General features: G+C 29.5%; 2 protein-coding genes across 3 annotated transcripts; both read right to left on the bottom strand.

Annotated features, from left to right (window-relative positions):
* Positions 1-202: 202 nt before the first annotated feature.
* On the bottom strand, positions 203-1,840 carry LOC101248955 (probable carbohydrate esterase At4g34215). Its single transcript, XM_004252486.5, has 2 exons — positions 1,144-1,840; positions 203-568 (listed from the first exon to the last, which is right to left on the bottom strand). The coding sequence occupies exons 1-2, from the start codon at positions 1,762-1,764 to the stop codon at positions 353-355; spliced, it is 837 nt and encodes a 278-aa protein (XP_004252534.2). The 5' UTR covers positions 1,765-1,840; the 3' UTR covers positions 203-352.
* Positions 1,841-2,407: 567 nt separating this feature from the next.
* Positions 2,408-5,760, bottom strand: LOC101253760 (uncharacterized). 2 transcript variants are annotated; one of them, XM_004252583.5, is made up of 3 exons: positions 5,176-5,760; positions 4,064-4,821; positions 2,408-3,668 (listed from the first exon to the last, which is right to left on the bottom strand). In XM_004252583.5, the coding sequence occupies exons 1-3, from the start codon at positions 5,461-5,463 to the stop codon at positions 3,152-3,154; spliced, it is 1,563 nt and encodes a 520-aa protein (XP_004252631.2). In that variant the 5' UTR covers positions 5,464-5,760; the 3' UTR covers positions 2,408-3,151. The 2 variants fall into 2 exon arrangements, with proteins under 2 accessions (XP_004252631.2, XP_069148627.1); XM_069292526.1 differs by having other exon boundaries at positions 4,064-4,814; positions 5,176-5,362.
* Between the last annotated feature and the right edge of the window lie 7,487 nt (positions 5,761-13,247).

Here is a 13,247-nt window from a genome sequence, read left to right as displayed (position 1 = left end):
AGCTTACGGTGAATTAGAGGTGGAACTAGAATAAAGAGTTTGGAGATTTCAAATTTCTTTTAGAATTGTCAATCAATTTTGTTAAGGATTCTTAAATAAATGCACATATATATTTAATTAATTTTCAAGTACGATCTACGAAAATTTTACTGAGTTCTTCCGAACCCACAAAATCCCTACCTAGCTCCGCCTCTGAATTCAATTATTTATCATAAGAAGACTCATATAATGTGGAATCAATAGGGAAACAAAATTTGTAGTATGAATGACATAGAAATAATAACACCAGCAAACATCTATTTTTTTAATTATTCTTTTTACCTTTAAATACACTTCTAACATTACACAATAACTAGTTTGAAGAGGGGAGAAACACCTTTTGAATTTGAAGGAAGGCATTAGCCAACATCTCCCCAAGCTGGACTTGTGCTGGAGTTGTAAGATGCAACATATCTGGCCCAATTGGAAGCCCTTTAGCATCTACACATCTCACATTTGGAAGATTTATTCCCAATTGAGCTTTTCTAATCACTTCCATATATGGCCCTGGTGCTGTTGCTAATGCCACCTACACCCACAATAAACCAACTACAATCACTCAGAGTCTTTATAGTTTGACTGGCATGACGTTTGCTTCGGTTTGACTATAGATTCTAAAGTACAAACCTAAAGATTTGGGTTTTTGTAGTTGTGATTTTTTGAACTTGAAATTGTATTTGGACATACATTTTGCTTTGAATAAAAATTGAAATTTTGTCAGAAAAAAGTGGAATTTCTCCAAAAAAAAAGTACTAGTCGAAAATATTTGAAGACCAAGTTTTTGAAATCTGATAAAATTTTATGAACAAACAGATATTTAAGGTAAGTTTTCAAAATCTGATTCAACATCTATAATCAAACACTAACTAAGAATGTATTAAAAAAACTTTTGAATTATATAATCGCGAATATTATATACAAAATATACATCCTTTTATATTGGTCTTTCATTATGTCATATCTAAGGAAGTGCGTGCCGTCAAGGGCAAAACAAGAATAGTGGAACTAAAAGCCTACTAAATACTAAAAACAAAACAATCTTTTTAAACCGATTAAAAGAAAAAGTAAGACATGTAAATTGGAACAAATAGTTATTTCTATTACCTGAACAATAGGGAGTGTAGGTAGCTCCAAATCTCTACGAACATCTTTAAAGAATTTCTTCAATCTACCTTTATACAATTTAGCATCGTCAAGATCAATTGCATCACTCTCCCCTTGGTACCACAACATCCCTCTTATCATCCCTCCACCTTGTAACGCGACCTTAGTCCTCCTAATCATTTCGTTATAAAGCCATCCACCACGCACCCATTGAGTAATATTTGTCCCTCCTATCGCGCAAGGGACCAATCCAATCACTCCGATATCCGGGTCATCCATTTTGAGTTTATTAGCAAATGACATACCCGGTCCAACCCCACAAGTCTTATTCACATCTATATCTTTGTGCAACGGCTCGTGAGCCTCAACCCATGTAAGTCCTCCGTTTAGTCGGAGGACTGATGGATTGGGCTGACATTCAGGTGGAACAATACCATCCCAAGTTAAACTAATCGTACCTGATGAGCTTGTCTGATTAAAGACTCCACCACGCCCTGACATGTTGCTTTGTCCAGATAAAATGAAAATATTCTTCGCAATTGAATTACAATCACTAGTTACATTCGCGGTGGCTATCCACCGCGAATGTGACAAAAGCATCAACAATAGAAGGGGAAGCATTTTTGTTAAAGCATAGATTAAAATTTTAGAAATAAAAGTCTTTCTTATAGACAAATAAAAAAAAAAGAGACTACAGGAATGCAGGGGTTGTTAATTAATTATCACATTAAATAACAGTGTTATTGATTTAAGACTACGTGACAAAACCTTTTTAGCTAGCTGTACATATTTCAAAAGTCTTTGAGATGTTCGTTGAAAATATACTTAAGTAAATAAATATATGTTATTAAGACAGTAATAAAAACAGGTTGAAATTTATTTTTCGTTTGAATTTAATCTTAATTATATTCTTATCATTGATTAATTGACCTATAATACGAGAATTCGAATAAATTTGCCCTTCATATTTTAATTTGATCATAAATATGTTTTTACTATTAGTAGACTAACGTATATTTGCTGTCTGTTTTAATTTGATCCTAAATTTATGTCCTTATAATTAGTGGATTTTGCCATTTGCTATAAATTTTCTGAATAAAGTAAGCAGATCTGCAGTAGTTGTGTAGGAAATAATTTTGGTGGGCATGTGCATAGGTTGGATAGGCACGTGCCAACTGCAGGTGGGTCCCACATCTTTTTTTTTTAATTTCTCATCTCGATATTCATATTTGAATTCGCGCAAAAAATTTCATATTAAAAAAGGTAAAGCGCTCCTGGATATCAAGATTCGTGCCGAAAAGTCTCATACGGAGCTTTAGCCTTGGACTTTTTCAATGCAAATTTAGATTTAGTCAAACCAAAGTAAACCGCTACTTGATATCAAGATTCGTGCCAAAAAGTCTCATACGGAGTTTTGGCCTTGGACTTTTTCAATGTAAATTTAGATTTAATCAAACCCTAATGGAGGCACTAGAAAGAACAAAACAAATAAATATATGCTAATATTCATGTCAAATTAGGTTTGAAAGCATTTAGCATTCCAAAAACCTATACTGAAATAAAAGAAAAAAAAAATTAAGCCCCAAGGTCGCCATATTCGAGGAGCCCAAATTATGCGATTAAAAAATTTCCTAAGGGACCAGAAGACATAATAATATAAAGAAGATAAAATTGTTTCAACACCGACATAATCGAAAATACATGTCAAATGACATAGGACTACAAGACTAGAAAGAAGAGTACATCTTTTCAGAAAGCTAAGTTTCTCTAATATATATTATATTTGTTACAATGTGATAATTCTTGTTTTGCAAAAAAAATAAAATAACTTGTGTCACTCCATTAACTATATCAATTTGTATTGTGGCCTTTGTCCTGCATTCTGGTTGTCCATATGTTAATTGAAATGTCATTCATAGTCTATGCTCTATTGTCACGGAATTAGACCTGCTAGTAACGTCAGCTTATGTGTCAGTTGCATTAGGTCTATTACTCACTTGACTACCTCCTATTCAGCAAAATTTGAACTCGTTGGACGACGATAGATCAATGTCTTGTCATCACCATCCTCAAAATCAAGTCCATCCTCATTGTAGTCCATTTCCTCAACGGTTTTTTCATCGTTATAACTCTCTTGGTTTTCGGATGACTTGACTAGTGAATATTGTCCGGTAAGAGACAAAGGATCCAAGCTCAAGAGTTGCATCTCGGATTCGATCAGAGCTTCCATTTGAGCCTTCTCCTTATCCCTTGGATAGGTGCAATAGAGAAAAGAGTAAATAACACAACATAGAGCCATTGGAGTTCCTATTGCAGTGAACAACGCCTTCGCTAAAGACGTAGCATTTTCTCTGTCAGTAGAAATACTATCAGCACCTTGAGTTACTGGCATATAACCATAAACATCTTGAGCGAGTAAACCAACAACAGGAGGAGCAAATGATGATAACACGGATTCAAAAGATCGGTCTAGAGCATAGACACTTGTTCGTGCCTTCTCGTGTACTATCTCTGCAAAAATTGGACTGTTGGTGTCTCTTTTAGTACCCTCTGCAGTTTTATCATGATAAATGCAACAACATGGACAAGGAACTAGTATTTCTTTTACTTTTTAGGCATAATACATAAACAGACACTCAAACTCGGTCTCAGCAACCACTCCAACTTTGACACTGCACATCTAAACACAGCAACTGACAACTAAACACTCCAAGCCAACCTCATTATATCTCGTGGACACCTTGCATTGACATATCACATAAATTTTCGTAGATGTACTGTCTAGATGATCATTTAGTAAGTTGGAGTGTTTACTTGTCTGCTGAGTCAGCAACAAGTTTGAGTGTCTGTTTATGTATTATGTAAAATTTTGACCATGTTTAAACGCTATAAAGACAGATTAAAGATAATGATCAATTACTTGTTTGTAGCTGGTGCAGTCCAAGATATGAAAAATCCAGAGACAAACAAGACTAAACCATGCATGAAAATTGATGAAGGATCATCAGGCAAAGCAAGAAGAAGAATTGCAGCAAGTGGAATAGCTGTTCCTGAGCTTATTTGAGCCAAGATTATCCTTCCACTATTAGGTAAACTCCGCGATAAAACGTCTCCCATTCTGCCTCCAAACAAACTCCCAATAGAATCACCAACAACAAACAAACTAAGAAGAATAGCAGTCTCCACATGAGTAAAACCAGTAAGTTCTAACCACATTGGAGCAAATGACAAAGCTGACCAGGGGAATGATCCCATAACACCTTGAGCTACAATAATCTGAAAAGACCGTATCTTTACGACTGATTTTGCTTCTTCAAGTAAACCTTGAACTTCTGATATAAATGAATAAGAACTTCCATGAACTTTACTACTAGACCTTAGATTATCATCTGGAAAATGAGGATCAGTCGCGAATAAACGAACTAGAATGCCAACAACCACACTTATCAAACCAACAAGATGAAATGAAAGTCTCCATCCTGGAATTCTCATGAATGTTATAGGAGCTATCAATAAAGAAACATAACCACCAACAAGTGAACCAATGTTGCTTGTAAATTGCAGCCATCCGAATGCCATTCCGCGATTATTTTCATCACAAGAGTCAGCTACTAGTGATTGAATTGCAGGTGAAACTATGGCTAATCCAATCCCATTCAAAGCTCTTGACACTGCCAACTTACCAATAAAAAAAGGATGTCATGAACCATACACTCAGTCGCAGTAGCAGAGCCAGGATTTTCATTAAGAAAATTCAAATATAAACGTAAATTTAACTTTAATACGAACATAGTTTCCTCTGTTTCACTACAATAACTTATACTCTATCTGTTTCATTTTACGTTACGTTTTATGATTGGATACAGAAGCTTTAAGGTGTTAAGGTGAGCATACATCATATCAAAGTTACATGTGAATAGCTTAACGTATTTAAATTATAAAAAAACAGAACAAGATATAACTTTTTATGACGTTTTCAAAACAGAACAAGTGTGTCATATAAACTAAAACGAGTAGATAGTAGCACTCTACTTGAAAGAAGGTGGTGGAGAAAGCGACGAGGAATGTAGCTGCAGCCCATAGAAATGCACCATAGGCAATAACATGAACACGATTGTGACGTGCAGCTAGATAAGCCGCGATAGGATAACACGCGGACTGGACCATGGACCGGAAGAGAGTGAGTGAACCTAAACCGGTAGGGTCCGTATGGAGTGCATCACCAACTTCTTTATAGACTCCTGGTAACAATGATTCATCTGCTTTTTCCATAATACCTGCTAAATTAACTAACACAAGAGTAAGTGTTTCTACCTTCATTTTTTTTTTTATTGATTTTTGTTATGAACACTATACATTCATGAAGAACAAATTATATTTTTTATACAAAATTATTTTACAAGGATAACAAATCATTTTAGTTTCATTTTTTTTTTCAAGTGTTGTAAGAGAATAGGGTGAGAAATTTGAGACTAGATTAGAAGGTAGTTGAAAAATGATGGTTAGGGAAAAAAGACTAAGTCCCAATTGACTAGGACAAAACAAGATTGCCTCCATTCTAGCAAGCATTATAGGATCCATAGTGTTCTATTTTCCATCAATTGAAGTTGCCTAATTGAATTTTTTTTTAATTGTTATAGCCTATGTATCAAATTAGTTATCACGTTTTGTTTCTCGAGAGTCAGATTGTGTGAACTTTGACCAATATTTTTAAAAGTGTATTTCTTAAATAGAATTGACTTGACAAAAGATACAACTTGTAGTACTTCTTATATGGTAATTGCAATAGTAACATATCCACGAAAAATAGAGTGTACGCAGGTCTTAGCACTATATACGATGCTACCTACCAGGGGCGGAAAGATTGTCTCCAAAAAACTCTTGGTTCAAACAAATCAAAACAATAATTTTCTTTAAAAAAGAATAGTAGACAAAAACATGACAACTAATAGCAAAGCAGTGTAGAGCATATATACAAGGAACCGTAACATAACAACAGGGTGCAATCACCTAAATATAGTAAACCACATATGATATTAGATCCCAAAAGTAAATAAAAAAAACTATATGAATAAGCTAATACTACGATAAATGCAATGCTCTTTCTACCCTCCAAGTCAAAAACATGAATAGCTAGTGATGCTCAAAAGCTAATAATTTTCTATTTTTATCCACAACCTCCATATCCTTTTATTTACGGTCATATCTTTGATATGAATATGGAATATATCCATATTTTTGTTGTAATATGTAGAATTGATCTGATACAATTTTACTTCAAAGATTAATTAAATTAAATCTAAAAAAGCAAAACTAAAGTGAGAACCATACAATGGCCTCCAAAGGAGGCCATTTTTTTTTTTTATAAAAAAAATCATATATTTTCAATAACTTGATAACGCTGAAACCTTTTAAATTGTTGTGTATTGAAGTTAAGTTAGAAGAATTATAATCTAAATAGTTCAATGGGTATTCTTATACTAAAAAATAGACAATGAATGTATTATAATAGTATAATTTAGTCGTGTAATAATATTTATATTTCAATTTTAAAAAGTAATCAATAAATACAATTGGCTATGCAACAATCTAAATACGATGGAGGATTCAATTGATATACAGTCAAATTACACTTGAAATCCTGGCTAAATGAATGAGCATGTGCACTAAAGATATCTATATATAAAGAGAGAATGAACTATTTTATAAGAATTATGCAATGAATTATGTTTTTTTTTAGTTAGCTATTTTGTATTAGCAGTCTGAAATCTCCCTTTTCTATTGGACCATAGTAAATATTGGACAATAATATTACTAAAATTTTGTACATAAGACTCTTCCATCATATTTTATATTTCATAATATATATGCAATTTGAATTTTAAATTTCAGAACTAATAAGAACTGTCTATTATTTTTACATTTAAAATTAATTCCTCATTAAATAGAAAAAAAGATATAAAGTCTCATATTCTTCATATATTCCTAGTAAACGGCAAAATCTTTTCAGAAGATATGGAATCTAATAGAAATGACCTCTTAAATCCTATGGAATTAAGACAAAAGTTGAGACTCCATATAGACTTTAATTTGTTTGTTAGGTATTTATTCCGTCTCAAAATAAGTGTTATGAAAAAAAATTGTCCCTAAATAAGTACTATCTTAGAAATTTAAGAAAAAAAATTAATATATATTATTTTTCCAACGACTATATGGTCTTTGTACTCCATCTTTATAGTCGTGTTCAATTTTCAAAAAACATTTATTAAATAATAACAATTTAATAGATTACACATTGTCTATATTTATTGAATTCTCAATAAACGTGATGTTTGTTTAGGTAATATCATTTTTGAGTGGGTGGAGTATTTTCTTATTCTTATGATAATTAAAGAAAATTTCAGTTACATGCCCTTTTTATATATATATGATCAAGGTATCATAATTTTAGTTTATGGATTATCTATCACCTTTCAAACTCATATCATCATGTAACATTATGTCCACTATATAACCTAAATCTTATTGTACTGAATATATTGTTGGTAAATTAAATTTTAAATTAATTTGTATAAAGAAATTCACTAGGAATTCTATCTTAAATTGTCAATAATCAACAAAGATCGTGGTGAAGTAGTAAGTACTTTTTCATATATCAGATATTTTAATTTGGGCTTAAATCATCTTGGGTATGAAGTCGCTAAAGCACTTTATCGATGTGAATCCAGATTTAGTCGAACTCCAATATGAATACCTAAAGATAGATGGAAAACCAAAAATAATAATTGCCAATGAAGAAAGGATCTTATTGAACAAAGTCATATATAAATGAACCAAACATTTGAAAGAAAATAAATAAAAAGTTTGTGGACCACCAATAATATTGAAAATTCAACCAATTATATATAGTTTTAGGTTTGATGATATTGTGGTCATAATAATGCTAGATATAAATTGCTAAAATGTGGCAAAGGTGGGATCACAACTTTAATCGATAACATGCCTCGAGAGCTACCAAACAAGATATTGATAGGATGGACATATAGAGACTTCACAAAATAGGGCCTTCTATTAGATTGAAATCTCTATTTGCTCTGATATCACGTTAAAATATGTAATTATTTCATTTGAAAATTTAATTTATTTGAGAAAGTGCATATATCACAATTATAAAATACTGGAATTAGTTACGAACTTCATTATTGGTACATATATAGCTAATTTGCTCGTAGCTAATGAAAATTTATCGTATGATTACATTCAATTACACAACCTTATATTCTATCAGTGCATTTTATGTAATACTCTTTCATTTTTTTTGTTCGTTCGAAACAATTGACCTATTCTTTTTTATATATATATTTTAAAACTCATTTGTATTAACCTTCCCTTTAGTACTTTTAATAACGTTTTATATAAATGACCTAACATGTTATAGAGTAAATTAACCTCAACATTATAAATTATGATGACATTTGTGTCATGTTTCACATATTAAGTTTTGGGAAAAAGATGGGGATCTTTGACATAAATAGTCGAACAAATTAAGAATAAAGAAATAGTCAAATACATTTTTTTTCTAATCAATATATATTGATTATATATCTATGATTATACACATAGTATATAAAAATTATACACATATTATATATGCATTGACTTTTTAGATAAATCTTTATTATTTTTTTGTGAATAAATCTTTATTCACAAAAAAATATACACATATTATATATGCATTGACTTTTTAGATAAATCTTTATTATTTTTTTGTGAATAAATTGTGAATAAATGATAGAACTTCTAATCACAGTAAAATATTGTTCTTCATAGCTCTTGGGATCTTTGCATGTGGAGTGTTCTAGAATACAACGTTGCTAAATTTGTTGGGGATAACGTCTATATCCTGTCAATATTTTATCTGTCGCTAGGCCCAAAGAAAATGACAATGGGTTAGAGTCAGGATCATGATCAAACATGACGTTTATTTGGTGAGCTTAATTAAAAAATAAAGTTATGTTCTAAATCAACGAGGATAATTTGTGTTGGAATCATAATCGAACATAACACTTGTTTGATGAGCTTAGTTAGGAAATAAAATTACATTCTAAAATAAACAAGAATGATTTGAGTCAGAATTGTGATCGAATAAAACGCTCGTGAATTATAATGACTTTAGTTAAGAAATAAAGTTACGTCTTTGTTATCAACACAATATTACTAATTATCCCTCGAACATTTCCATTGAGGGAAAAGAATATAAGAAATCTTTAAACGTTCTTTCTAATTGCAAAATATTTCTTCTTTTATATTTAGTAAGTTTTTCAATTTTAATATTGACAAATAAGATAACAAAATTTTAATTTAATATCGTAAAATTTTAGAATCTTTTTACAAATTTGATAGTCTAATCAAATTAAGCTGTAAGTAGTACTAATTGTTAATTAATAAGTCTAATATTTGTGTTGGTCCAAAGTCTTTCTCCATCCCACATGTTTATATGTCTTAAACAACTTTTGGGCTCACATGCAGCAATGATATTTCATTTTGATTTGTTCTATGGTGAAGCTTGAGGGCCCCACCCCCCACCCCCCACCCCACCCCCACACACCATGACACCCCAACCTAAACATCTAGGTGTTTGATTCGATTTATATTAGTCGATAATTTTAATACGAACTTCAGATATTAGATGAAAAATAGTTTTAATAAATTCTATATAGTGTCAATAATTTAGCAAATGATTTTAAAGGATTTATATTGTAATATACCAAGAAAAGAAATATTTGTTAATAAAAGAAAATAAAAAGAGTATGATTGTAAAAGAGATAAATATCTGTATTTTTTTTCACTATGACTATTACCGATGGACATTAGTAAAATATATAATTATTTATAAATATTAATACTTGAAGTTTATAACGTGGATGACATTAACGATGATGGCCGTTTATTTTTATAAAATAGAAGATTTATTTAACAAAAATTATGTATCTAAATGTCATTATTAATATAATAGAATATTATCATAAAAGATTAAAATATAACATAAAAAGTTAATTTTAGAAAAACTCAGACTATTATAAAGAAATAATGTTATAATAAAGATTTGACTTTATCTACTAATGATCCATTGAGTTTAACGAAAATAATATTTTATAAAATTATGAAAGAATTTTCTTCATAATTAATTTAATTATCAATATTCTTTTAAAGTGAACTGGGACTGCTGTGTATAGTAGAAGATTCTTCTTCTTTTAATAATATAAACTTTGGTGCATTCATCTTTCCTTTCCCATAATCACGGACGTAACGTAGGGTAGGAAATTGGCTATGATTTGCCACTGTATTTTTTATCTGATATTCAATATTTATATTATTCGAGATTCGAATATAAGACTTTTAATTAAATTAAAAATATGCTCAAATCATATTATCACAATCAGGGCGGAGCGGAGCTATCATGTCTTTAGGGATTCACCCGAATCCTCTTCGATGGAAATATTACAATATATACATGGTTAAAATTATCTTTTAGATATATATAATAGATATCGAATCCCCTTCGACTATTTCATATATTTACTCCTTCAAATTTTGAACCACCTTATTGAAAACTGATCACAACTCATATTTAGAGACAAAGCTAGGTAGGACCAAGTTGGAGGGCTTCATTTAAATCCTTTCGGTAAAAGAATATATATTATTTATATATGATTAACTTTATATATATATATATGTTGAACCCTCTTCAATTTATTGTTGTTATATTTGATTTCTACCTATTTTAAATATTTTTTAATGAAAATATTAACTCTGTCACTATTAATATCAGTACGATTTATTAATATATATCAATCATGCGTAATATAAAGACGAACAAAAATACTAAGTGAAAAGACTATATTTAATACTTTTTCATTATTACTATTGCCCTTTCAAGAAATTAATCATGTCTATGCTCATGTAAAGTTTATGATTTTTTTTTTTATTTCTTTTTTGAAATTTTAAAAAGTAAAAGTAGATGTAACAGGTAGAGGAGAATGAGGGTCGGATGACGAGGAGAAGATGTAGAGCTTGGTCATGCTTTATCTAGTCTAGTTAGAAATTATTAGGATAAATACGTATTCGTATTGAAATTTGATTAAATTTATATTCACTTGAATAGTTTTATAATTAAAGATAATACGTCTCCAAATAAAAGTATATCTTTATTTAGGGAGACTTGATCCTCAGGTCTCGGCTTAAAGGGCATTAAAGGAGTATTTACAATTAGGATAATGCTAAATAGTTAGAAATTTTGGTCAGAATTTGAACAAAAATTTAAAGTATTCTTTTTATTTTAAAAAAGAAATTGATATTTTTTTATTTTTTAATTAAAAAATATTAAAGCTAAAAGAATAAAAATATTTAAAAAGATAATATAACATAGTGTGAAAAATGTTATTTTGTCATTTTAAATAAAATTTTCTGACCAAAAGAATTTTTTTTACAAAATCCCCGGTCCCTTTTAACTTATTTATTATACTAAAAATAAAAAAGATATTTATTTTACTTTTTTAATTTTAAATATCAAGAGATAATTTATATTTATTTTTTAATTTATCCTATTATTAACTATAATCAGACAAATAAAAATAAACCAAAAGAGTAGTAAATTAATTATTACAATTATTTTGTATAAGTACTAGTAAGCATTTGCTTACAACAATTTTTACAAGTGACTAGATTGTATTACTCCTTTGTTTATTTTAGGTATAGAAGAGATGGAATCAGAATTTTAAATTTATATGATTAATAACGATCTTGTATTAACATACATTTAATAATAATTGCCATGGATCCACAATAACATATACATGAGATATATCTAAAATTTATAGGTTTTTTGGTTCACATGCACCTATATATGAACAACATTCTATATTCGTTACTGTAAACAATGTTATGACATAATATTTACACGCTATACTTAACAAAATTTGATGAGTTAAATTATATCACATGAATTATAACAATTTTTCTACAATATAAATCTTGGCATAGAATTCAATTTTCTTTTAGCAAGGGACATATATCTAACTAAGATTTGGCAAAAGGAGACAAGTTTGATTAAGATTTTTTTTTTGGGGAATAAGAAACAATCATCATAATTGATTATTATTATTATTATTATTATTTATTATTATTATTATTATTATTATTATTATTATTATGTAAAAGGGGCCACCATGATTCAATAGAGAGTTTTCATATGTCACACCATCCTTTCAAAAGGTTCTATAAATTAAATCTCCACAAATAAATAAATATATAAATAAATAATAATTCTATTGGTTAATCATATCTATCAATTTTACTTTGCTTTTTTGCCCCCTCCCATTCCCCAAGATTTCACTATCATTGGTATTTTGAAATTAGAAATTATGATACACTCATTTTAACCACTCAAATTTCCTAATATCTTCTACTCTCTTTGTCTCTATTTTTTTTTTTATGTTTGACTTGATACGTTTTTTTAATAAATAAAATAATAATTTTACTATGTTTTATTTTGTTTTTGAACAAAATTCTATAGTGAAGTGTAATTGATAGAGATATATCTTCCTCCATTATGTTTCAAATTAGAGTATTGATTGAAGTGTAATTGATTATTAGACACCTTTATAGGAATTAAAAACATTTCTTAATTGAAGAGTTAATTCAACATCATTATGAGGTCAATAAAACGACAAAATATTGTTTCATGATTAATGGAACATAACAATAACGACACCTCCACAATTTAAAAGCAATGACCACAATGATGATAGCAAGAACAAGCTAAGAAAATGATGATATAGTGCAAGTTTTTTTTAGAACAAAAATATTTTTTTTAATTTTTATTAAATTAATAAAAGAATTTGAAAATAGGTTCGAAAAATGACTTTTCTAGTGATGTAGAAAAAATGAATTCTACAAATTAAATTTCACATTAATTGCGTCATTCCCACTCTCTAACACACCTTCTCTTCACCCTGGCCACCCCCATAGTCCCATCCCTACTACCACACACTCCCCACTCCCGCATTCCAACTTTCATATAGTATGTATCTACATTATATACA

The sequence above is a fragment of the Solanum lycopersicum genome, chromosome 12 (genome assembly GCF_036512215.1).
Source record: "Solanum lycopersicum chromosome 12, SLM_r2.1".
NCBI lineage: Eukaryota > Viridiplantae > Streptophyta > Magnoliopsida > Solanales > Solanaceae > Solanum > Solanum lycopersicum.
This window is presented reverse-complemented; position numbering and strand designations above follow the sequence as displayed.